Source organism: Sparus aurata, chromosome 5, assembly GCF_900880675.1.
Source record: "Sparus aurata chromosome 5, fSpaAur1.1, whole genome shotgun sequence".
NCBI lineage: Eukaryota > Metazoa > Chordata > Actinopteri > Spariformes > Sparidae > Sparus > Sparus aurata.
In genome coordinates this window covers 23,003,001-23,027,234 of record NC_044191.1, presented here as the reverse complement: position 1 = coordinate 23,027,234, position 24,234 = coordinate 23,003,001, and the positions used below count along the sequence as shown (strand labels likewise).

Genomic DNA, 24,234 nt, shown 5'->3' with positions numbered 1-24,234 from the left:
TTGAATGTCTTTTGGGTTGTCGATTGTCGGTCAGATTAAAAAACAAGCTTTTTAGATATATCAACTTTAGGACATTTTGATTATTGGATAGCTTTTTATGGACCAAATGTTTAGTCCAGAAAAATAAAGGTCAATAGTGAAATGAATAATTTACAGGGGCAATATAAAGTTTGTTTTAACACTACATCTATTTATTCTATACATATAGTACATGTTCTATATGTAATTATTAATCAATATATCCAATGATTATGTCACAAAGTACTGTACTTGTGTACAATTTTGATCTACTTGATTCCAGTATGTACATTTTCTGCAACCTTATATTTTCACTCCATTGATGTTTGGAAGCTGCAAATGCATTTTCAGTTGACTACATTTATTTGAAAACTTAAGTTACCAGACATTAACATAAAGCTAAAAGTAGTGCATTTTCAGTGATCATTATTTTATTGTCGCTCAGATTTAACAACAAAAAAAAAAAGGCTGATTCCGACAATCAGAAATATGCATAATATTTGACATTTGGTAAAAACTGACAAATCAGACAAATGTAGATTTTACTTTAGATGGTGAAATACCAAAAGTAGTTTTTCTAGCAACAAATTCTTCAGTGGCTGGGGAATGTTGGGCATTTTTGGAAATATCCAATATACAGATATTGATAAAATGGTATATGGATACAAATGAATGTGTGATTTTGCTTAAACATCCAGTTAAATTTGGGTTAAAGACCTGATGAAGCTTGGGGGAAACAGTGCTTCTCCATTTTGTCAGTATAAAGTATTTTTACAGTAATGGAATTAGATTGTGATAAATTGAAGTGTTCCATCAGTAACCACTAGGTGGCATTGCTGCCTTAGCTGACATCTGTCTTCACAGAAATCAAGAACACACTTTAAAGACAAATGTTTAATACTGACATCTTATTTTTTCTACAGACAAAGACAGTTTAGATTAGAAAATGAATTTTAAATCAAGACTATCACCAACTACCGTCAACAAATATCACAACACACATTAAGACATTTCCACACAACAGATGCATATTAACAAAACCCTACAATGAACTACCCACTATGTTTTGTCAGGTATTTGGAGAAAAGAAAAAAAAGGTGGGGAAAGTCAAGGCAGCTATTTTACACAACAGAAATCGAGGCACCAAGGGCGTTTTTAATCGATGTTGGGAGTCTATAAATTAACTGGACTCATCTTAGAGTACAGTGTTTCAGAAGTGTGTTATGGAGCGGCCTTGGTGTTGAAGGGTGCAGCCGTTTTGCAACCTGGAAAAGCAAACGTTGCACCTTTGGTCCACTGGAAGAGTTCGAGTAGGTAAAACCCCATGACCCCAGTAAAAAGGACGCGATTATACAAAGCCTAGTCCTGATGTCCACCTCGCAGACATTGACACCCATTGGCCATTAGCCGGCTACAGCTCACTTTTTGAGGTAATCAACCACAATTTCTAGGGCGCATACTGTTAAGGACAGAGAAACTTGGACAGAGCTGGAAGAAAAGGAATTGCAGCAAATACTGTCTAGAATGGATTTGTTTGTTTTTGTTTTTTTACATAATCTGATCCATCATAATAAAATATAGAGAAAATTATTCGGTTTCACTGTGAAAATGGGTGTAAAGTCTGTGAGGTTTTTAGAGCTTAGGGTTGGAAACTTGGGGCGGACAACAGGGGAGCATCTATGAGGAGGCTCGCTTCTCCTCGTATGGAGACTCGTAAGCCTCCATGGGTGGACAGGTGCACACGAGATGCTGGTCGCCGTAGATGTCATCGATCCTGGAGATGCTCGGCCAGAATTTGGTCTCGGGCCTAATGAAGGGCTGGAAAGTAAGAGAGGGAGGATACGTGTGAGAACAAAGCCATCGGACTTAGACATTTTATCATTCTTAGGGAATAATGCATCAATCTTGAAAGAAATACATAAATAAATCCAGGTATATTTAAGTGGCTGGTATCTATGAGTGTGATGGAGATGATTATTTAGGGCTATTGAGTTTCATATTGGGTTAGGCCTCATTGATTTAAAGGGGAATGTCAGGTATGAACTCTACTCTAGTTTACCCTTTTAGATCACTTTAGAGGCATTTGTTATCAGTTCACAAGAGAACAAATTAATTAATAAATACAAGTTTGGGGATTCTGATGTCCTACCACTAGAGGGCGACACAGACAGCGTTTCTTGTCTCATTCGCTACAGAAAAGTTGTAACTGGGAGAGTACCACCAAGTCAGAGCTATAAGGCCACTCACCAAGGGGAAGGCAGCGTACTCCCTGGAGTAGGGCCGGTCCCAGGTGGAGGATGCGATGCAGGCCAGAGAGTGGGGAGCCATCTGCGAAACAAAGCACACGTGAGGACCCCAGATTGTCAAAGCGTAATACATCAGCTGCTGTAACGCATCTTTTCACCTCATGCAAAACAGACGAATCAAGCCAGTAGCGTACCTTGAGCGGGTTGATGCGGGAGTCCATCCTTCCCTCCTCAATGTCCGCGATCTCCTGTCGGATACCGAGCAGGGCGTCGCAGTACCGGTCCATCTCAGCTTTGTCCTCCGACTCTGTGGGCTCGATCATGAGCGTGCCAGCCACCGGCCACGACATGGTGGGTGCGTGGAAACCTGGTCACCAGCACACAAAAAAACCCAAACAAATCAGAATCTACTTTTATTGGTTGTAAATGACTGAAAAGGTTAAGATCACATTTATTAAAATGTCTAGTAGAAGGCACCAACAGTTTCATTTTTGCCAAATACCCCAGCAAATATGTTTAAAGGTGAAACGTGGATAATTCAGCCTACCATAATCTTGCAGCCTCTTGGCCACGTCGACAGCCTCAATGTTTGCAGTCTTCTTGAAGGGCCTCACATCCAGAATGAACTCATGGGCTACAAAACCTATTCAGACCAACACAAGTACATCAAGGTGGGCAGAAAATAAACTTTGATATAAGCTGATCATACTGCTGCATCTCCAGAATGTATAAAGGAGCACATCAACATACCTTTCCTGCCTCTGAAGAGGACCTTATAGTGACCTTCCAGCCTCTTGGCCATGTAGTTGGCGTTGAGAATGGCCACCTCTGTGGAATGAAGCAGTCCTTTGGATCCCATCATCTAAACACAGAGCGCAGGAGTCGTGACGTTAGAGGTCATTTTCACCGATCAAAATCAGACGAGCAAAACTGTCATTGGACAGACGGATGAGAATTATAATTAATGGTGTAAGGATTTAGATGGTAAAAACAACAGTTGCTGACCTTGATGTATGCCCAGGAGATTGGCAGGATGGCACTGGAGCCCCAGGGGGCGGCGCTGATGGTGCCCAGCGAGCTGCTGGTGTTGACTGAATACATGGGGACCACCGGGTGGCTGGGCAGGAAGGGGGCGAGGTGGGCCTTCCTGTTGAAGAGATGAGTGTCATGAGAACATAACCAAAGATGCAGATTGATCGTGTTCCCAAGGAGTGTGTATATAGTCTGACCTGTCTTGGATAATGCCAGAAACACATGAAAGAAAATGATTTGGGAGATGGGCCAAAATATTGGTGAATTAATGATTTGGTTTCTTGCACCGTTGCATCTGAGATTTAGTTAATAATTGTCCTTTTTAAAAACAGTTGAATGAAGAAAAATATGCATGTATTTCCTGTTTACAATCACTTAAATTTTGTGTGAAGAAATTTAAAATTAAATTGAAAAAATGATGTCCTGGTGCACCCAAATGAAAACTGCAACCAGTTCAACCACTGTGAAAAGTCAGTCTGGAGGCCTGTCCATAGTATACATTCTGACTTACACTCCAATCGGCCCCATGCCAGGTCCTCCTCCACCATGAGGGATGCAGAACGTCTTGTGCAGGTTCAGATGAGATACGTCAGAGCCATAATCTCCGGGACGACACAGACCCACCTGGAAAACAGGAAAATTAATTGTCTGAGGGCCACAGTAGCTGGCAAAGTCATCGATCAGGGTCACCTGTCAGGGTTGCAACTAAGGATTACTTTCACAATTAATAGTTAAAAGGTCCAATTCCAAAGAAAAGCTGATTTTTGAGTCTCATTCCAAATTCACTTATAGGACAAAAAAAAATAATCAGCTTTTCTTATAAATGGGATGTCAAAAACAGTTCCAGTTCCATAAACACATGCGAAAGAAAAGCTGCAAATCATGACATTTAAAGGAGACAGCGTGTTTTTAAAATGTTCAAAATCTGCATCCACATGAGCTCCCCTCTCCCACAGAAAACACCACTCCTCAAACGCCTCCTCAGTAGTCCCGCCTTTAATTCTGCAACATCACACTGCGTCGCCACCTGGATTTTTGCATGTATTTTGTGTTTTTACTTATAAAGTACTGAAAATTATTTAAGTTAAGTTGTCTCAGATTCTTCCTTATGTGCTCTGCTCCTTTTATTTATGAGTCACGTGACTGGACTCAACCAGCAGAAGAACTTTGCTACTTAAAAGGGCAGGGTCTGTAAGCCGGTCAGGGATTGGTGGAGGTAGCACTGGTATAAAAACCATCATCTGCATATTGCAGAGGCCAAAGTTTATCCTTTTACAGCATGATAACACACATCTATAAACCTTTATCCTATTAGCCTTCAGTTTTGACAAGTCATATTTTACTTTCCATGCACAGTCGTCAGACACTTGAAGTTTCACCGCCGTTTCTTTTCTCACCTGAGCGTTCATGTTGGCGCCATCGAGGTACACCTGGCCACCGTTTTCGTGGATGAGATCGCACACGTCTCCAACTTGCTCCTCAAACACACCGAAGGTTGAGGGATAGGTGAGCATCATGGCTGCCAGACTCGCCTTGTGTTTATCCACCTGGAGAAGGAGAGGATTTCAATAATGGTCAATATGTGAGGAATCCTGAGACAACCCTGCTGGTATCATCAGTTTGATCCTAAGCTTGCAACACTATACAGCTGTTTTCAAAGGGCTGAGACATACTTAATGTGTAAATTCATCCTCATGTGTAAAGCCAGTGAATGAAAACAAGTCCAGCTCTCACCAGCGCCTTGAGGTGTGCTAGGTCGATGTTGCCGTCCTTGTCCACCTCCACCACCTGCACCTTCATGCCAGCCATCTGAGCGCTCGCTGGGTTGGTGCCATGAGCCGACTTGGGGATCAGACAGACCTGGAGTGAAAGGAAAATATCAGTATAACAGGACAGAAACCTGGATGAGAATCAAAACGAAACATGGAAAAGCAGCATTTGGTTATCATGCGTCACGTATCTTGAACAAACTCCCATAAAACTGCAGTTCCGCTCCGACTCTCACCCCTTTTAAAATCGAGGCTGAAGACCTTTCTGTTTGCAGCTGCCTTTCATTGATACAATTTTCAGGCTTTGAACTGCACTGTGACTTTTATTCTTCAGTCCTGTCTCTTTTAAACCCAGCTTATTTTAACTTGTTTTAATGTTGTGTTTCTTGATGTCTTCCTACTTGTTTTGAAATGTATTTTAAATGTAATTGTTATGTTTTCAATGCCAATGTAAGCCCCTATAAAGCACTTTAAAATTGCCTTGGGTCTGACACGTGCCATGCAAATAAACTTGCCTTGCCTTACAAAAAAGAGCAGAGCTTTCAAGGGTTACTGTGATTCCTCTTGGTTGAATTCTGATCTAGCCAACACCCACCACAAGCAGTAATGTGTAACCTGCCACTAATTGATTTTATCCCTTATTAGGGGGACATTTTGTAACACAAGGAAACTGGAGCACTGGGGCTTGGGTAACACTGATAAATCACTGACTGGGACAGCGCGGCTGAGCTCGTCAGAACGGTGACTTGCTGTTCTCAAAGTCTTAAAACCTCCAAATATGGAATCTTGGAAGCAGGTAGCCTATAGTTGGATCCCAGCGTTCTCAGCCCCTTTGTTTGCACAAACGGTTGGTAGTTTGGACCTTGACTGTTTCAAGAGATCAGGCCACTATCTAAGATGTACTAATAAGGGGGCCGTTAAAAAACAAAGGCCAAATTACAGTACTGGAAAGAAAAGAAAAAAAAAAAACACTTTAGTCAGCCGGTCTTTAATCTGAGTGGATGCCTTATCTCAGCTCGTCCTCGAGGTTCTGCCAATCAGCTCGTCGGGATACTGAAGGAATTCCCAGCAGAATACTTCAAACACGTTAATGTGTCATGTCAAAGTGAACTGCTGAAGCCAGGGAACAATAAACCTGGCTGTCAGGAGCTCATGCTGATAGGGCTAATGCACCTGTGCTCTTTATTAACCTCTGTCAGCAGGCAGTCAGTCCGCACAATCAAATAAACTAATGGTGACTCATCATTATTAGATATCTGCCCTGGAACTGGGGTCATAACGTGAGAGCATATGCCAGAGAACAGCAATGAAACGACTGCTCTGTCGCATTAAGAAGCACTTGAATCTTCTTTAAAGTTTTTATTCTTAGTTGGATTTGTGCACAAACTATATTTTTTATTCAGGATCATTTCAGGTTTATGCACATTGGTTCCGTCACATCTAGAGGTTATTTTGTCCTGCATACATTTTTTTTTATTTTTTTTAAACTGAGTGCCATAGATCTTGTTAAATCTATCTTCAGAGCTGAAAAACGTGAATTTGAAAAAGGAGATATTTATTGCATATATATAAAAAAGATATAGATGTTACATAACCAATTTGTGAGGATTTTACGAAAACCAGGGTGTAAAAACTTAAATGTGGTATGTACAGTGGGTTACGTGTGAGATTGTATCCCGGATGGGAGCAGGGACTTCCTGGACTTCTGTCATTACCGTGTGGTTAACAGACAAACAGCAGAGACTGCAGTAAGTCACTCACTGTGACCAGCAAAGAAATAATCTCTCCATATTACACCACATTCTGTCATTATCACACTTATTTCTACGTGTGTATTTTCTTCTCTGAATTGCTGTGGGACACTGGCACATGGATTGTAACATTCCTTAGTTGGGACTCGAGCTTGATTAATCAATCAATTTTGTGTTGTGGAACTAAACAGATAACCCATCAGTGTTATTGAATCCCATTAACATCCATGCAACACACTTACACTTCTCCCGGTCTCTCCCTTTGAGTTCAGGTAGGCTTTTATTGCAGCCAGGCCAGCGTATTCACCCTGAGCACCGCTGGAAGACAAGGCACACACACACACACACACTATGGTCATGTGCTATACACACCTGCACACACACATCCTCCTTACTTCAGCACAGTTCAAAGAGCAGTCTGCACACATTACCAAATGGGGAGAGACGGGTGGGATAAAAAGCTAGCAGCATGATAACTTTCCAGGCCAATGTAGCGTGGTGTGCTATTCATAAACCTCCTGTGGCTGATAAGTGGCGATAGACAGCGGAGGAGGGAGCACGCTTTATCAGCTGAAACATGTAGTTCCTAACATTTGACTGCTGGATACTGACTAAAGTCTGAAGTCAACTACTGAGGGTTCTCACCCAAATAAGGTCTCGTTTCCACTTTTATAACCTCTAAAGTGTAAAATGAATAACAGCAGATCTTAAAATCACTATTTTGTCAAAGTTGAATAAACAGTGACGCATCTGTGAATCATTAGTCATCATTAAAACCACATAAACTACAGGTTATAAGGCTAAAACAGATGACTGTCCACAATTTGATCCATTTAGAGCATTTGTTGTTTCATGATGTGTAGCAGCAGTCAGGTACAGGTCTGTATACCCGTTTATGCTCATTTGGGCTACAACAAAGGTCGTACCTGTTTGGCTGGAAGGAGATGTTGTCATAGCCGGTCACCTCACAGAGGTCCCTCTCCAGCTGTTTGAAGAGCTTCTGGTAGCCATCAGCCTGATCCAGAGGCACGAAGGGGTGGATGTTGGCAAACTCATTCCAGGTGATTGGCTGAGGAGGGGAGGAAAACAGTGAGTCAGAATGAAAGCAACTTTTATAATGGAAATGTTTCACTTGACGAAAAAAATTACTCACCATGAGCTCTGAGGAGCTGTTCAGCTTCATGGTGCAGGAGCCCAGCGGTATCATGCTGTGCACCAGGGAGATATCCTTGTTCTCCAGGCGCTTCATGTATCGCACAATATTGGTCTCAGAGTGATAACTAGAGGCAAAGAGTAACCACAAAGACAGATGATGGCTTAACTGAGGGCATATTATTCTCTGATCCCAATATTTGGGATGTCACTAAATGCAAATAAACCAGTGACCCGCTTAACACATTTTTTCAAGTTATGTCACAGGTGCCAGGTAGTAAACCAAGTATTTGAGACAACAGAAGTCCTGACACCAGATTGTCTTTATGGCACTAATAAAGAGAAGATGCACTACTTTTAAGCAGCTAAGAGACATTGTGTTGCCACCACAGGAACTCATCAAGGGGTAATAATTTCCCCGAAACCTGTTAAGTCCCTGCTTAGTTCCGTCATTGGTACTGGGGCTAAAAGTTTCGGGTACTTTTGGTGAAAATGCAGCTTAAGACTCAAAATGTTGAAAACTCATTTCCATTGCGAAAATATTCTCTTACAACGCTTAAAGAAATACTTAAATTCTTGCTTTCTTGGGGAAAAAAACAAACACATTTTATTTCAGATAATAAACAAAGCCTGATCTTGAAGGATTGCAGTGTGCATAAAGACTAACAGCAGCATGGTGTTTATTAAGGGCAGCAGGGGTTTAATACATAACCACTGCTTCATAATTAACAAATGTGGTGAACTAATGTAGGTGGCAAGTACAGCTTTTGTCGATATCGATATTAATAGTAATGTTGTCGCCAAACATCACATCTGTGCAATTCATTTTCATCTGTATCATTTTCCGCTATCTGCTGTAGTGTTGTGACCAAACTGAGAACACCGACCTGTTAAAGACCTGGTGCGTCAGGTACTTGCTCGTCCTCTTGAAAGGACTCCCCATGATCCCTTTCACACGCTCGCCCATTTTCTCTGCGATCAACTCCTGAAAATGTCAATTAATATTAAAGCAGTTTTAAAGCTGTAAGCAGTATGATAAGAAAAAAAATGATATACATATAAACAATGAGTGAATAACAAATCAACATACAGCTGAAGATTCACAGCCAAAGACCCAGAGCAAGTCATCCAAGTCCCTCTCGGTCACCGTCTCATCCAGAGAGATGCCCACCTGTTGAGAAAAATGTTGATTTCAAATATCTTTCACAACAACATGCAAATTATATTCAAGCCTGTCCCAAACCGTATTTGCATCTAGCACTGGAGATCAGTTCAGACTGACTGAAGGAGGTCAAGTAAAGTACAATACAGCCCGTTTCAACAATACATGTGTTATAACTGACACATATTAGCTGTATGGTGGGTCGTAGATCAGTTCCTGAGTACTGAAAACATGATCAGTGTCAAAATATGAATGAATGTGGAAGAACTTGATCAGCCCTCACCACGCCCTCGGTGTAGACTCTTAGATTGATCTCCCTCTGAGCGGCTCTCTCGAAGATGTCTTTGGCCGCCACGCTGCAGTTGATCTTCAGGGTGTCGAAGAACATGTCACTGTGCAGCCGGTGTCCTGCTCTCTTCAGGCCTGGCATAGAGTGACATTATATAGTGACTTTCCACTTCTTATATGCATCCCTTTACAGGTCATGTGTAGCATCTTGGATTGGTGGGATATTTCTCAAAAATAGGGGAAAATGACACGACAGCACAGTTATGTACCTAACTGGTTGCCATTTAAAAACGCAAGAAAACCAAACATCAAATGTACCTTCAGCAAGGATCAGAGCAGCATTGTGTGTCCTCTCAGCAATGTGTTTGAGTCCCTGAGGACCGTGATAGAGTGCGAACATGGCAGCCATGTTGGCCAGCAGAGCCTGGAGGTTAACACCAGAGGTGAGAATTGATCATTTGGTGAAAAACATAACTCGTTGAAAAGAAAAAAACGACATTATTACATGATAAAAAAATCTAAACACCAGCCTGGACCTACCTGCGCAGTGCAGATGTTGCTGGTTGCTTTGTCTCTGCGGATGTGCTGCTCTCTGGTCTGCAAGGCGAGCCGATACACCTCCTTACCAGCTGCGTCTCTGAAAAGCAAATATATCTTCAAGTTTTCAGGAATGGATTACATAGTTGCCAACTCTCCCGATTCACGCGGGAGACTCCCGATTTTTAACCCTATCTCCCTCGACGCTCCCGGTCAGTAATTTCTCCTGTTAATCTCCTGATTTTACAGTAAAGGAAACAAGTAAGATTGTGTCCCTATATTTGTTGCAGTATCTGGCAACCCTGGCCTGCCTGTGTGGATGAGCAGGTGTGTGATTGTTCCTGATAAATCCCGCAATCCGGCTTTTCCGACCTGAAAATGGGGCTCTCGTGAATCATGCAAATCCGGTTTTTTTTTTGTTTTTTTTTTTTGGGGGGGGGGGGGGGCGTTGCGCAAGGCACGGTCGGTCGGGTATTGATAAACATAATGACATTTGATTTTGATGATGACGTGATTTTTGTCTGTTTAATATCACGAGCGAATGGGGAATTTAAGTTACACACAGTGAAAGCACCACACCCCAAGTTATCTTGAAATCGATTATCATTGTCATTACTGCTATTTGTATAATTTCTACAAGTCACCGTTAAAGTTGAGTGACTGAAATCCTCGTCATCCTTTTCAAAGGCTGCAACAGGCGACTCATCGAACTGGGGTGAAGTTAGTTTCAGTTTGGATATTCTGTGGATATCTACTCGGGTCCAGCTGAGACTTTACTGAGGTTCTCCCAGTGTCAGCAGCAGGAGGACGGTCAGCTCACCTCTCAGAGCCTCGCGCTGAATCACTGGAGACTGATTTAGGGACCGTCATTAAATTACTTAGCATAAATATATTAATACAAAATAACTGCTGTTTTTTAGAATATCTTTCATGTCATGTGACCCAGTGACTCCAAACCAGCTGCAGATTGTATCAGTAAACTGGACAAGTAAGACACCTATTGTTATTGTATTTTAGTGCTTCCTCTATTTAATATGAATATTAATATGCAGAAATTATGATTATTTTTCTCAATAGCTTCCATGTCATGTGGCTCACTGACTTCTGAAATGCTCAGGACGTTAACATATTTTCAAGCAGCAATGTCAGCTTCTACACTATTTTGTCTCATGTCTTAGATTCTGATTCTGAAATTCTGAAAATGATTTTCTTTTCAAAAATCTCACGAGTAGGTGAGATTTAAAGGGTCATTTTTCAAAAATCTTTCTGGGGGGGCATGCCCCCAGACCCCCCTAGTGTTGCTAGGTTATCAACTCAGAGCACAGCTGCTATAAAAAAAAATTAGGGGAAACACTGTTCTAAGAATTTTGGACACGTGTGGTTTAAAATACAAGGCAAGAAATTATGACAAATAAAGCGCACACCTGGCGAAGGAACCTTGTTACTTGGGCCGATACACCGATGAAAAAAATCTCCCTATTTTTCACAACCTAATGTTGGCAAGTATGGTATTATTTAGCTCTGGATTTGGCTGTGGTGTCGCTCAGAATTGCTTCCAATTTTGCCCAATGGCTACTTGCGGTACTGCAGGTAAAAGTTCCCCTGTGGCCAAATTGAGTATCTTAAATCATTTTTGGGTCTGGTATCCCGCTTTTTAATAATACATCCATGAACCTGAAGGATTCTTCTGAGTTCCTGCCATTGCTTTTAAAATGAAGCCCTGTCTTTTTCTAACGCGTGCACTAAACTTCCCCTGAGCGTCGTGTCTCACCTGGTGACTCCAACCATTCTGCCAGGCATCATCCGGATCAGGTTGTCTTTGACAGCGAAGAAGGCGGCGTGAGGACCGCCGTAGCAGAGAGGAACACCAAACCTCTGGGAGCTGCCCAGAGCGATGTCAACGCCAAACTCCCCGGGGGGACGCAGGACGCAGAGGGCCAACAGATCTGTGGCACAGCAAGCCAGTGCCTGGGCAGGGAAGGAACCAGTATGTAATCAAGTCAGTGGTCATGAGGCGTCAACTGTTCTGAGCAATCTGTAGCAGGGATGTCAGAAATTAACAACTTTCTGTAAAAAGACTCTTACCCCTCCCTTGTGTGCCCGGTCCACCAGAGCTGTGAAGTCTTCCACTTTGCCATCAGTGTCTGGATACTGGAAGAGCACACCACTCACATCCTTTCCACTGAAATCCATCTCATGAGGCAGCTTCAGCACCGTCTTCACCCCGATGTAGCTGCAACATAACAGTGAAAACTTAGAAAAGAGACACACTGTTGATTTCTTCATAGACGTCACTTTGGTGTGATGGTGATGGTGTGTGCGTGACACATACTTGGCTCTGGTCTGCACCACAGCGATGGTCTGGGGGTGGCAGCGAGGGTCGATGTAGAAGGTTCTTCTTTTGTTCTGTCTGTCAGGAGTAAACACAAACAGGCCAAAACACTGAGACTCAGACCCATCAGGCAACTTTGTCTGGGAGTCATAAACAAACGGGGACAGTAAAGCACATTGTTTTTGATCGTATCCAAGTCACATCTTGAAATGAAGTTTTTTGTTATATCTGCTCGAATCTCTTTCATAGCACTTTCCTTTTCCCATTTTGCCATGTGTACTATACAAGAACACAAAGGCTTGAATGAAAAGATCAGACCACTTAGAAATTGAAGGCGTTTCCTCTGCTGCATTTGACTGCATTTGACTACTTTGCACTTCATGAAAATTTCCTTTAGTGTATTTTGATTCTATTTTACTTCATTTTTGTCTGAGTACTTAAAGTGTTGACTTGTTTTTATCTGTGTACAACAACTCCACGTGCCTTAAATTTCCCCCCGGGGTCAAAAGTATTTAGAATTGAATTGCATTGCATTCAAAGTTGCTCCAGACAACATATACAGTTTCTTCTTGTGGCTGTGGAACAGTGATTCTCAACACCACAATCTGGGCAGAAATGATTGTTTGCCATGTAGCTCAACGGCAGCCACAGCTTGTAATTAACATTGGCACCAACACACTTGTTAGACGACTATTGTTGAGCACTGTGAAAATCAACAGTATTTCCTTCTCATACCCAGTGAATAACAAACACTCTTTACTTTCTTAAAATTGGGAGAGAACAAAAAAAGACGTAGTGGTTTTAATGTTGGGTTGTTGTGGTGCAGATGATATATACAGCTGTACTGACTATTGGCGTCTACTGCGGACAGGGTTTGCTTATTTTCCAATCGTCACTTGTTTTTAATGAAGGAATTATTCACCTTCTATACTTTATATAATTGCTCAGAGGACACAATTGTTTCTTTTTAAGAAAATACCTGTGACAGAGCTGCATGGCCTCAGCAGCGGCCGTTCCTTCATCGAGCAGGGAGGCGTTGGCGACAGGCAAGCCTGTGATGTCACAGATCATGGTTTGGTAGTTGAGGAGCGACTCCAGGCGACCCTGGGCGACCTCGGGCTGGTAGGGCGTGTACTGAGTCACCCTGAGAACAAGGGGGACACAATGACTCAACAGTGTGAGCTTGAACACAAGGACAATAGCACAAGGTTGGTGGCATTTAAAGAACCGAGACAGGACTGTGGAATGCATTGTACGCCTCCCCCGATGCCAGGATTTTGGAGGGGATGGCTGATTTGGATTTGGTATTTGAAAGAAAACCTTGTTGAGCAGAAAGCACCATCAGATCTCACATGAGTGAAGCCTTCATAATGTTAAAAGGCGCAAGGCGTCCTATTAGGCTCACGTTACTTTGCAGCAGCATTACATTACCCAATCCTCATTAGTTGTGCGTGACAGTCGGCTTAAGCAGAGAGTTTTCTTCTGACGGAGGATCATCAGAGGACACTCACCAGCCGGAGTTCTCCAGGAGATTGCGCTGGATTGGCGGCGGCACTGAGCAGTTGTAGTAGCCCATGCCGATGTAGGACCTCCATACTTTGTTCTGCGATGCAATCTTCTGGAGAGAGTCCAGAATCTCATTCTCACCTGTAAGATATTGATTTGGTGATTAAGATTTCTGTCTTCTGAATCTCTGCTTTTTTGGGCTTGACGCTGCATGGTGATGTTGGATGATATAACAATTTATTTTTTAAAAAACAACTTCTATTACAGTTTTGTCATTATTTCCTTCATGGCGGAACATGAAAAGTCGTTGGGTCTTGGACTGCTGGTCGGACAAATGAAGCCAAGCTCTGGAGAACTGGGATGAGTGTTTTTTCACACCTTTTACATTTTATAGACTTAGCAGTTAATCAGTTAATCTCCAAAGAAAATCTGCAGATTATTCGATAACGATATAGTCGTTGGTTGCAGCCATATTCTAGCTAGAATTCTTCAAATATAAACAGACATCCCTGTCAGATTATTCAGTGTATGAAGTGTTTCTCACTTACATTTTCACGTCATCACAACATAAATTAACATATACAGCAATAGACCCTGGTTGATACTGACCATGATAGAGTGTTGGCGTATTTGACCAAATTCTAATATATTGTAAGTATATTTATTAAATGGACTGCTTCAGTCCCACAGCAGTCCCTGACCATGTGTTTTTGTACATTTAAAAAAAATGATTGTGAGCGCAGCAAGGTACACAATTAGGAAAAGCGGGGGCTAGAATGGGATCAGGAATCAGTTGCAGCTTAGGAGAGAGAGAGAGAGAATATGTCTGACTGGTTCTTTTGCATTTCTGTCTGACTTCGGAGGAATCGAATCAGGAAGTCATCAGTCAAGACTTGCCCTGATAAAAAGCGTTGTGTCTCTCATGTGATGAACTGGTTTTTTATCTAATAAGATAAAAGAGATCAGTGTGGCGTGGGATCAGTTAATCTCCTTGGCCCAAATGTGCTGTAAACAAAACAATGCAGAGAAAAGAACTTTCAACTGAACTCAAGATGTGGAGACAATGCATGTATAAAAGACATGTATGTCCATGTCATAGGCTAACATTAACTAAAGAACTACACCCATGTTTTTTTTCCTTTTCCGATGGCCAGCTATTTAGCCTGATTCCCCGGTGCTGTAAGGAAGCTCTGCCAGAGCAAAAACCAGCCTCTGAGATTCCTTTGGCCTTCCTGGCTGCCTAGCAACTCCAAGGAATGGACAATACCGCCCGTCCCGACCGAGAGCTCTAACTTCTCCTGCTTTGGGAAAAGAAAGACACCTTTAAATCCTCAGTGGTGAGAGGGATCATAGCCAGTATGCAAGTGGATATTTACAGCTTCTTCCGGAGGCTAAATGTCAGTGTTTTGAGGAGGTGACTCAGTCCAATTCAATGCAGAAAATACAAAAAAAAAATAAAATGTAGTGATTAGGGATTATCAGCAGGTTCAGGGTGAGTTGTTAGTGTGTGTGTGTGTGTGTGTGTGTGTGTGTGTGTGTGTGTGTGTGTGTGTGTGTGTGTGTGTGTGAGAGAGAGTTTGTTTCAGTAAGAGGACTGCTTTCCCATGGTCCCCGAGTTCCACGGGGCAGCAAAAAAAGCCTGATTCAGAACCATCCAGGAGGTCTATTGTTGAAGAGAGAATCCCTCGCTGGCTTTGCAAACTGAAGCCCTCCAGAGCTGAACAAGCAGAAAAACCAGCGCGGCCTCCAGTTTGTTCCTTCAGCATGGCTTGTCGCGTTATGAAACCTGACAGAGTCAGAGGAGGGGCCGACACGAGGGCGGATCAGGATGACTAGGTGATGTGGAAACAGTACCTGAGGATTTGTTACTGCTGGACTTAAACAGAAGGCTTTCACGCGCTGGGACTGTCAATGGATCTCCGGCATTCAGGCCGACCGTCTCAGACAAATGACTCTTATCGTCGTATCAACAACTCCGGTTTATGGTTGCGGAAACATACAGTGCTGCTGTGTCAGCGTTCATTTATGGTGCACAATCACTCACAAGGTTGACCTCAAGGTAGAATATGTAGGAACGTTTCTGCAGGGCCTGAGTTATAAATCAAAATGATGATGATGTTTTTGACTACTGTGAGGTGATTTTATTTAGAGCTGAAACATTGACAAAATAACCTATTTGTATAAACTTTTGGTTTCAAAGTGATAACAAAGAAACTTTCCTCCCCTAGTGTTTCCAAGTGGTATTATTGTGGTGCCGCTGCTGCAAAGACAACTGGATCGTTTCAGGTTTCCTCAAGGTTAATTGATAATAGCAAGGCAGGACAAAATGGTATGAGTGTAATCTAAAATGTAATCTTTTAGGACTAGAATAGAAATGGATCAGGGTGCTGTTAAACTCAGTTGGCAGAGCAGACGCCCATGTACAGATGCTTTGTCCTCGCTGCAGCAGCCCCGGGTTCGAGTCCCGGCCTGGTGCCCTTTGCCGCGTGTCACTCCCTCGCTCTCAACCTGTGTCCTGTCATGTCTTAAGCTGTTCTGTCAATAAAAGCCAAAGGCCAAAAATATATATATATTTTAAAGAAATGGATCACCGGTTAACCTTCCTTTTCCCTGTTGGCGCGCACCAGGTGGCAAACAAAACTGTGTAATGAAAGCGAGGTTTGAAGAGGACCAACGTAAACGCAGATGGTTTCATTATTCTATATCCATCACATCGTGCCATTAACATTTACTTCATGAAGCAGAAAACCTGTCCAGTGTCAGTTTAAGATATTGTGGCCATTATTTTTCAACGTTTCTGATGTAAAAATAGGGGCTTATTGAGAAAATAGTCATCAGATTGACTGATAATTAATACAACAGCGCTATTTATTTTGTTGCTTCGCAGAAAGCTGCCGATTTCAAGTCAACATGGAGTTGTTGAAGTCTTCATTTCCTGCTTTTCACAAATTATGATTTATGATTTGATCGGACTGATCATCAATTGGATTGCTTTGAATGTGATGTGTTGTGCTTCGGATCGTTTTGCAGAAGATCTCTGATGTTACGCTTTTTATTGTATCACATGATTATGTAGCTGGTATCCCATCTAATAAAAATGTATCTGCACATTTGGAATATCTTGACATGTTTTGATAACAGAAAATGTATTATTATTATTATTATTATTATTATTATTATTATTATTATTATTATTATTATTATTATTATTATTATCATCATTATTATTATTATAATTAGGCAGATTTCAAACATGCTGCACAAACTTGCTATATTCCTTTAATTTATAACATCTGCACACTCAGAATAGTGACTGCATAACAGCCCCAGTTCAACAATAAAAAAAAAATCTATTTATCTATTTGCATTAGGAAACATCATTCACGTGGTTAGACGTCTTTTATAAAGCTTTCACGAAGGCTTTACAGAGGTTCTATGTGCCACAATTTACCAAACACGCTGCCTTATCTCTCACATAGTTTCCTAAACCCCATCCCTTCTGATAAAACCGCCTGCTGCTTACCAGAATCCACGGTAGTCTTTCTAGGAAATAAACCAAAACAAACTCATTTAAAAAAAATAAATAAAATTAAAAAAATCCTGTGCATCTAAGAGGTGAAATGTGAGCACATTGCATGAGAGAAAAGAGGGGGGAAATATAAAGATAATCAAATAAAGGAAGATCCCATGCAAATCAAACCGGAGTCACCTTATTAGGAACCCCCTCGGCTGTGATGTAATGTGAACGCTGTAACCAGATTGAACTGGACTTGGGACCGGAGCTCAAGGCTCAACTTTACACTCCAGTTGCCATCCTATGAGCATCGGCTTCCCAACAGGAGATTGGTGCCGCTCGCCGAGTTTCGCAAAAACAACTCCAAATATGTTCAAAGGAAGACTTACCAGGGGAGCGCGCTTCCACGACGCACAATAGAGGTGCAACCTACATTTCAGCCACTCACTTGGCTTCATTCATGTGGGGAGGAATAATAAAAAAAAAAAAACCTTTTCGCCGCGCAAGAATAGCTGGAGAAGAGTGTGTGTGTATGTGGGGGGGGAAACACAATGTTTGCGCGTCGATTTTTTTTGGTGAGATTTATCACTTTGAATCGAGCGCATCGAGACTGGTCGTGCAGCCTCTTCGGGTCACATAACGGGGTTGTTGAATCAAATATGTACACATATAGAGAGAGAGATATTCAACTTACACAGTGGATCATCCATTTTCATACTCTTCTGCATGCGGATGGAAGCTGGGACTGTGTCTTCGATCAACTGGTCGATTGACTGTGCAAAAAAAAAAAAAAAATCAATACATAAAATGCGATGGTTAAAACACGGCTGTGATCAGAGCATGCTGATCTGATCTGATCTGATCTGAGGGGGTTTAAATACAAAAAGAAAGCATCTTCTTTTTTTTGCACCTGATGTATTTTTTTTTAAAGTCTCTTACCTCGAGTCCCAGAGCATCCAGCATTTCTCTCTTCTCCCTCTCACCTGGGCCGATGTGCCTCTCCGCGAAATCATCGTGCCTGGGCAGTATCCTCTCTATCTGTCTGGAGGAGGCGGCTGCGGACGTCCTCAGACCCCGGGCTGCTGTGGTGGTGGTCGGGGATGCCGCGCTGTGTCGGATCCTGCACTGAAGTTTCCAAACCACGCGGCTCTTGTCGCTCACACGCCTGCACGGTGCGCCCGGATTCACCGACTTGGCCATGAAGATCCCCCAGGACCTGGCGCAGCTCTGCATCTCTAAATCGCTCCGCAAGACAAGTCCGCAAGAAAAACAAAGGGAAAAAAAACCCCACAACAACTTGGTGACGCCTTGTCCTCCCCTCGCTTCTGGAGCAGAGTTGTCTCCCCCCCTCACACTCTCGGACTGATGCGAGCCCTGCAGGAGACTCTGCCAACTCCTTCAAACTGCAGAGTTTATACAACTGCACGGTTGCACAAGAGCGGACCAATCAGAGCGGGGCGTGCTGCGTGACGCGGTTGATGAGCCACGGTCAAACAGCTGCTAAACTTTCTCACGTGAGATTTTTTTTTCTTTTCCTTTTTCTTTTTTTTTTTTTTTTTTTTTTGCAGCAGGAGAGAGGATCGTCAAAGTCCAGCAGGAACACTGAGCTCCTCACAGGCGATATCAGCTGCCGAGCAGTGCTCACAGATAGCGGGGTGAAACGAGACAGTAGGCTGCACTATGACACCGAGATCCAATACAGACACACGGGTGATTTTGAATCCCTATTATACACACACACACATACACAAAACATGAGTGCATCACGGGATTAACACACCTAAGGTAATTATAGAGGGAGAAACAAGTCTACATCAGTGCTGGTGAGTCATGTTCTCAATGGTCCTAAGAAACACTAACTCTGTTTTTACTGTTTCAAAAGTATGAAGCCAGAAAGTCCTCCAGCAAACGATGCTTTCAATGGAGACCAAACCCCTGTAGACCGCAGAGTCAAGAGGAGTTACAAGGCCTGCTATCAATGATGAATTGTCACAAAGTACATTTACACAAGTATAAATTGGAGGGACTGGTACTTTACTTAAAGGTGCACTATGTAGTTTTGGGGATGAACATTTTAATCAGGAGAGAGGTGTTCATAGACTGATTTTTATTTTGTTATGCCTTACCAAACTAAATAAATGAACTCTTCGTTTTCATGACCGAATGACCTGAGTTAACAAACTGACCTTGAAGGGCAACACAGTTTTATATTGTTTTACTTTGTTTACATGTGGCAGACCCTGCCACCTTTCTAGCTTCAAACAGTGTTCCTTATTTTCCTCTGATAGCAGCTTGCTTGTTCAGCTATGGGGAAAAAATAGAATGGAATATTCTAGCATATAATAATATAATATTCTAATAGAAAATAATATTTCGCAGTTTGAATTTCCACAACTACATAGTGCCCCTTTAAGTATTTCCATTTCATGACACTTGACGGTACAATTCTACCTTACCACATGTCGGATGCAAATGTTCTTTTTACTCCTGCTACATTTGTTTTAAAGTCATTTGTCAGCTACAGTTACTTTTCAGATCACAATTTCCCCACGCCCCTCTTGTCTCGTTGAATCCCACCTGTATCCAAATGTGGTGATTTTGAGAGCGAACTCCTCTGATGAACTGAAGGATTCAAGGAGAAGTTCGCCTGCAAATGACCTTTTGTCATTCTCTTCTCACTCCCATGCCAATGAAAAGATGGGTGAAGTCTCAAAGGCCAAAAAAAACATTTCTGGAGCGTCACTGCGAAACGGGTTTTGCAAGATTGTCCTGGCACTAAAAACAGAGTCAAATAAAAGCTTGTCTAGTGTTATTCGAGTTGAGATCAGATCCCAAACTGACTTGAAAAGATTTAAAGATGCATTGTCACAAAACTGAAAACCTACAGTGATCTTACAGAATATGACGTACGGCTGTGTATTAAACCACCCCACAGTTATTGTAGAGAAAGTATCCTTCAAGACAAGAGATTATTGTTGTGTTAATTTATGGTATGATTACAGGGAGACATCTGTTTCCTGGTTATGTAATCTCGGCACACACCTATTTCTTGGTGTGAAACCAAAATTCCTCAATGAAAAGGACCTAACAAGGGTGAGAAACTACCTAGCACTGATTTTGTCTTAATAATATATCCATGCACTATGTCACCAATATTTTAAGTAATGCATGTATACGATACAGGAAATGATGCAGTAAAATCAGCACAACCATCAACAACAGATTGATTTAACAACTTCATATACAGCTAGTTAGTTTAGCCCAGTGATTCACTGTTTATTACTCTTGTATTCCCTGTTTCTCATTGCATTATATTATGTTTTATTTTTCTGTGAGTCGCTATCTTTGCACTTATATTGTATTGTTGTGTATTTTGAAGTGCCTTTTAATGCTGTATAAAAATAAAATGTATTATTATTGTTATCATATTCTCTGCAAATGTTTTGGGATATCTGTTTTCTTCTTTTTGTAAAAACATTGGATTTCATAGGCTTAACTATGCCTGGCATTTAATCTTAATCTGAAAAGCGACTACAGATTTCAGATAAATGTCACTGAAGTAAATGGCATACAGCACCATGAAATGCTCATGGCAAATACAACCAAGCTTTTAATACAAATCAACATCAAGCTGCTACACGTTTGATTTGGTGAAATTAAAAAAGACGAACTTATGAAAACATGTTTGGTTGGTTTGGTTGCTACAGTTGCAGAAATATGAGCCAACAAAAGGCTTTTCTATCCCTCCCTAATGACAATGTTAAACACGGGCATAACTATTATCAGTACTGTGTAATAATGGTAAACAGAAGGGAACGGCTTTAATGCAAGCCACAGGTGGAATGACAAAGATAGTCAGTTCAGGTTAAACAAACATATTTCGCCCTTTATTAGGTCAATCCGCACCAAACGACTGCCATCAGCTGCTTTGTTCTCCCTCGTGGGAGATTCGTTCTCAGGCAGGCTCAGTCATGGGTTTGTTGAACTGGTTGTGGGAGCATTATCAGTTTTTGATGCACCAATGTTTATCGCTTCCATGCGCACTGTTGTTTTACTATCTTGCTAAGTGGGGATATCTGTCCTTGACCTACAGGTATGTTATTACAGATCAGTTGACTGATTTTATTACATACAAAACTACTGTATTTTTCTGTTGACCCATTAACTCATTAATCATCTCACTGCCACAACTCTGGTCATTAACCTGCTTTTTATTTTATCTACAGGTACCTGTTTGTTTCTGTCGGAGGATGTGTCCTCGCGCTTGTCACGATGGGCACCTACAGCGTGCTCCTGTTCACCTCCACCTTTGTCTTCGTTCTGCTCGTGTGCTCCGTGGATCCCAGCTGTGTCCACGTCTGGGCGTTTGGTATCCAGATGTTGTGGCAAACCTTCTGGCACCTGCTTATACAGTACAGGGAATACTACCTGCATGAGCCGGTCTGCATCAGGTACTGATCTTAAATGAGGTCAGCGGTATGTAAGCCTACACCACTATGCTTTGCTACAGCATCCAACATCAATTATGAATGATCAGATCAGCAGTCTGGGTAACAATTGATGTATTTAAGGGATCGTTTTGGCAATATTATTTATTTTAGAGAGATGTTTAAGTTTTTCTCTCAGACTCCTCATTCATGTTGACTTTTTGTCAGAAATTTGAACTTTTTTCAAGACTCAACTTTGTAATGAGATCGAAACCATCAATGCCCCTTATGATTTGATTGCTCTCTCATGTGTTATTTTCACCCTAAACGAGGAAACTTTGAACCTAATTTTGATGCTTTTCTTCTCTTTTCATTGGGGAGTAAACATAAAATGCATACAGATATTTAAACATGAATTCCTCTTTCTGACTCGAGTAATCAAATGAACAATTTTCGGCTCTTTTCAGGTTGTTTTTGGCGGTGTCCTCTCTGATGCTGCTCACTCAGAGAATCACGTCAGTGTCCATGGATCTCCAGGAGAAGCGAGTCGTGTTAAAATTTGGTGCTGCGTCCAGCAGGGAGGCTTGTGTGAAGCTTCTCCCTCTACTTAGCTACACCCTTAATTTCACCACACTGCTCGGTGGCCCTTTGTGCTCCTACAGCCGATTTGTGTCCCTGATGGCAGACATCAGACCCAGCCCTCCACCTAATCCTCCTCGCGTGGTCTTCCTAAAGCTGATCCAAGTGTTACTGCTGGAGTGTTCGAGGTACTTGCTTGTCTATTTTCTTAAACATAACATCTATGATCCCTCCAGTTCATTCATTCTCTATGGTGCCCTGTGGGTTTGGGGTCTGTCGGTGGTTTTGAGGATCCAGTATTATTCTCACTGGAGGATCAGCGAATGCCTCAATAATGCAGCTGGGTTCGGCTTTTGGGAAAACTCACAAGAAGACTCCCCGGACTGGAGCAGACTATCTGATGGAGATTTCTGGACAATCGAGGCATCGAGCCGTATCGCAGAGTTCGCCCGTCGATGGAACGCCACAACAGCCTCGTGGCTGCGCAGACTGGTTTACATGAGGTGCAAACGCTTCCCCTTGTTCATGACTTTTAGTTTCTCAGTGTGGTGGCATGGTTTGCATTTAGGGCACTTTGTGGGGTTTTGGACCTGGGCAGCAACGGTGAAAGCAGATAATAATATACACAGGCACCTGCGCCCCAAACTATCCTCAACATTAGAGAAAACATACACTTTTTTCAGCTGGATAAACACTCAAATGATTGTTGCATGTGTTGTCATAGCAGTGGAATTAAGAAATCTGTCTGCTTTGAGACTTTTGTCTTTAACATACGTAGGTCTGTTTCCACTATTTAATATAATTCTCCACATCTTACTGAAACTCAACAAATTTTACTAATGTGGTCATGTGAACACACTCCCACACCTATACTTTTGTGATATAAAGGGTTCATGGTACAGGGCAAGCGCTAAATTTGCGTAAAAAGTTATTTCACTGTTAATGAATACTTCATAAACCATTTATCAACCCATTGTATAAGTTAATAAACATCGGTTGCAACTTCATAATGTTTATAAATGATCTACACTGTATTTATTAACCTTTCACAAAGTATTATGAACATCAGTAGCAATGAAAAATTGCTACTGATGTTCATTGACAATAAAAAAAGCCTATTAAATGGTTTGTTAGTATTTCATCACTTTTATTTAACGATTAACTGAAATTTAACTAACTAAACATTTACCATTTATTGAACGTGCAATATGTAAGAATTGGCCACCTGTTAAATTCATACACAAAACAAAGGAGCCATAGCTAACTGCTGTTAACTGTAGCTCTCATTAACCAGTTAGCTCAGTTAGCCGTGCAGCTAGTGGGCCAGGAGGGCAGCTCAGAGAACAGGGGAAGTGTTGGTGTTTACACTGCTAGCACAAGAGCTCTGGACCAAAACAGGCCGGGGTTAGCTGGTTAGGATGTTAACCTTAGTAGATATGCAATCAAAACTGTTATTTCTTCACATTCTGTTGATAATGTTTTAACTACAATCTCACATATTGCACCTTAATGATGGTTATTGATAAGAGTCACCAACAGGCTTGTTGTGTCATTAAAATATATGAACGGACTTCATATTACTGATTACTCATATACATAAACTGTATTCTAATTCTGTATTTCTTTTGTTTTCTGTCATCGGACTGTTAATAATATTGTTTATAAAAGCTCAGTTGTGTATAGCAATTATATGTTTATTCAAATAAACCCTTGTCTTGTTGAGTCTTAGAAGAGGATGTAAACTGAAAACCGCTTTTGTGCCATTTCGTCTCACCACTGAACTCCTCAGGTCCGTGCGGTCTTTACTCGCTGTCATCACATATTTTTGTTTGTGCAACCTGCATATTTACTGAATGATTGGAAGACGACTATTCTTACCAACCACTCAAAAATGCCCCTCTTTCCTACACACAAGCTCATA

The 24,234-nt window shown here is 41.7% G+C and overlaps 2 protein-coding genes across 2 annotated transcripts; one reads left to right on the top strand and one right to left on the bottom strand.

Annotated features, from left to right (window-relative positions):
* Positions 1-897: 897 nt before the first annotated feature.
* gldc (glycine dehydrogenase (decarboxylating)) lies at positions 898-18,711 on the bottom strand. The gene is made up of 24 exons (XM_030416058.1): positions 18,247-18,711; positions 18,002-18,080; positions 13,799-13,934; positions 13,267-13,431; positions 12,288-12,365; positions 12,041-12,188; positions 11,727-11,923; positions 9,959-10,055; positions 9,737-9,842; positions 9,414-9,553; positions 9,059-9,139; positions 8,856-8,953; positions 7,970-8,096; positions 7,743-7,885; positions 7,059-7,134; positions 5,031-5,156; positions 4,694-4,843; positions 3,808-3,920; positions 3,270-3,411; positions 3,015-3,126; positions 2,812-2,907; positions 2,459-2,631; positions 2,266-2,346; positions 898-1,836 (listed from the first exon to the last, which is right to left on the bottom strand). Exons 1-24 carry the CDS (start codon positions 18,538-18,540, stop codon positions 1,696-1,698), a joined length of 3,099 nt encoding a protein of 1,032 aa, XP_030271918.1. The 5' UTR covers positions 18,541-18,711; the 3' UTR covers positions 898-1,695.
* A 259-nt stretch (positions 18,712-18,970) lies between these two features.
* Positions 18,971-23,153, top strand: mboat4 (membrane bound O-acyltransferase domain containing 4). The gene is made up of 3 exons (XM_030416978.1): positions 18,971-19,017; positions 21,534-21,758; positions 22,202-23,153. Exons 2-3 carry the CDS (start codon positions 21,580-21,582, stop codon positions 23,151-23,153), a joined length of 1,131 nt encoding a protein of 376 aa, XP_030272838.1. The 5' UTR covers positions 18,971-19,017; positions 21,534-21,579.
* Positions 23,154-24,234: the final 1,081 nt, after the last annotated feature.

Excerpts from the sequence above, each read along its gene's own strand:
- gldc (XM_030416058.1), bottom strand. The coding sequence starts at position 18,540 with ATGCAGAGCTGCGCCAGGTCCTGGGGGATCTTCATGGCCAAGTCGGTG. Across the intron at positions 13,935-18,001 it reads GAAAATGGATGATCCACTGT|GTGAGAATGAGATTCTGGAC; the intron begins GTAAGTTGAATA and ends AATATCTTACAG. Across the intron at positions 5,157-7,058 it reads AGGGAGAGACCGGGAGAAGT|GTCTGTCTGATCCCCAAGTC; the intron begins GTAAGTGTGTTG and ends CTTTCACTCCAG.
- mboat4 (XM_030416978.1), top strand. The coding sequence starts at position 21,580 with ATGGGCACCTACAGCGTGCTCCTGTTCACCTCCACCTTTGTCTTCGTT. Across the intron at positions 21,759-22,201 it reads CATGAGCCGGTCTGCATCAG|GTTGTTTTTGGCGGTGTCCT; the intron begins GTACTGATCTTA and ends GGCTCTTTTCAG.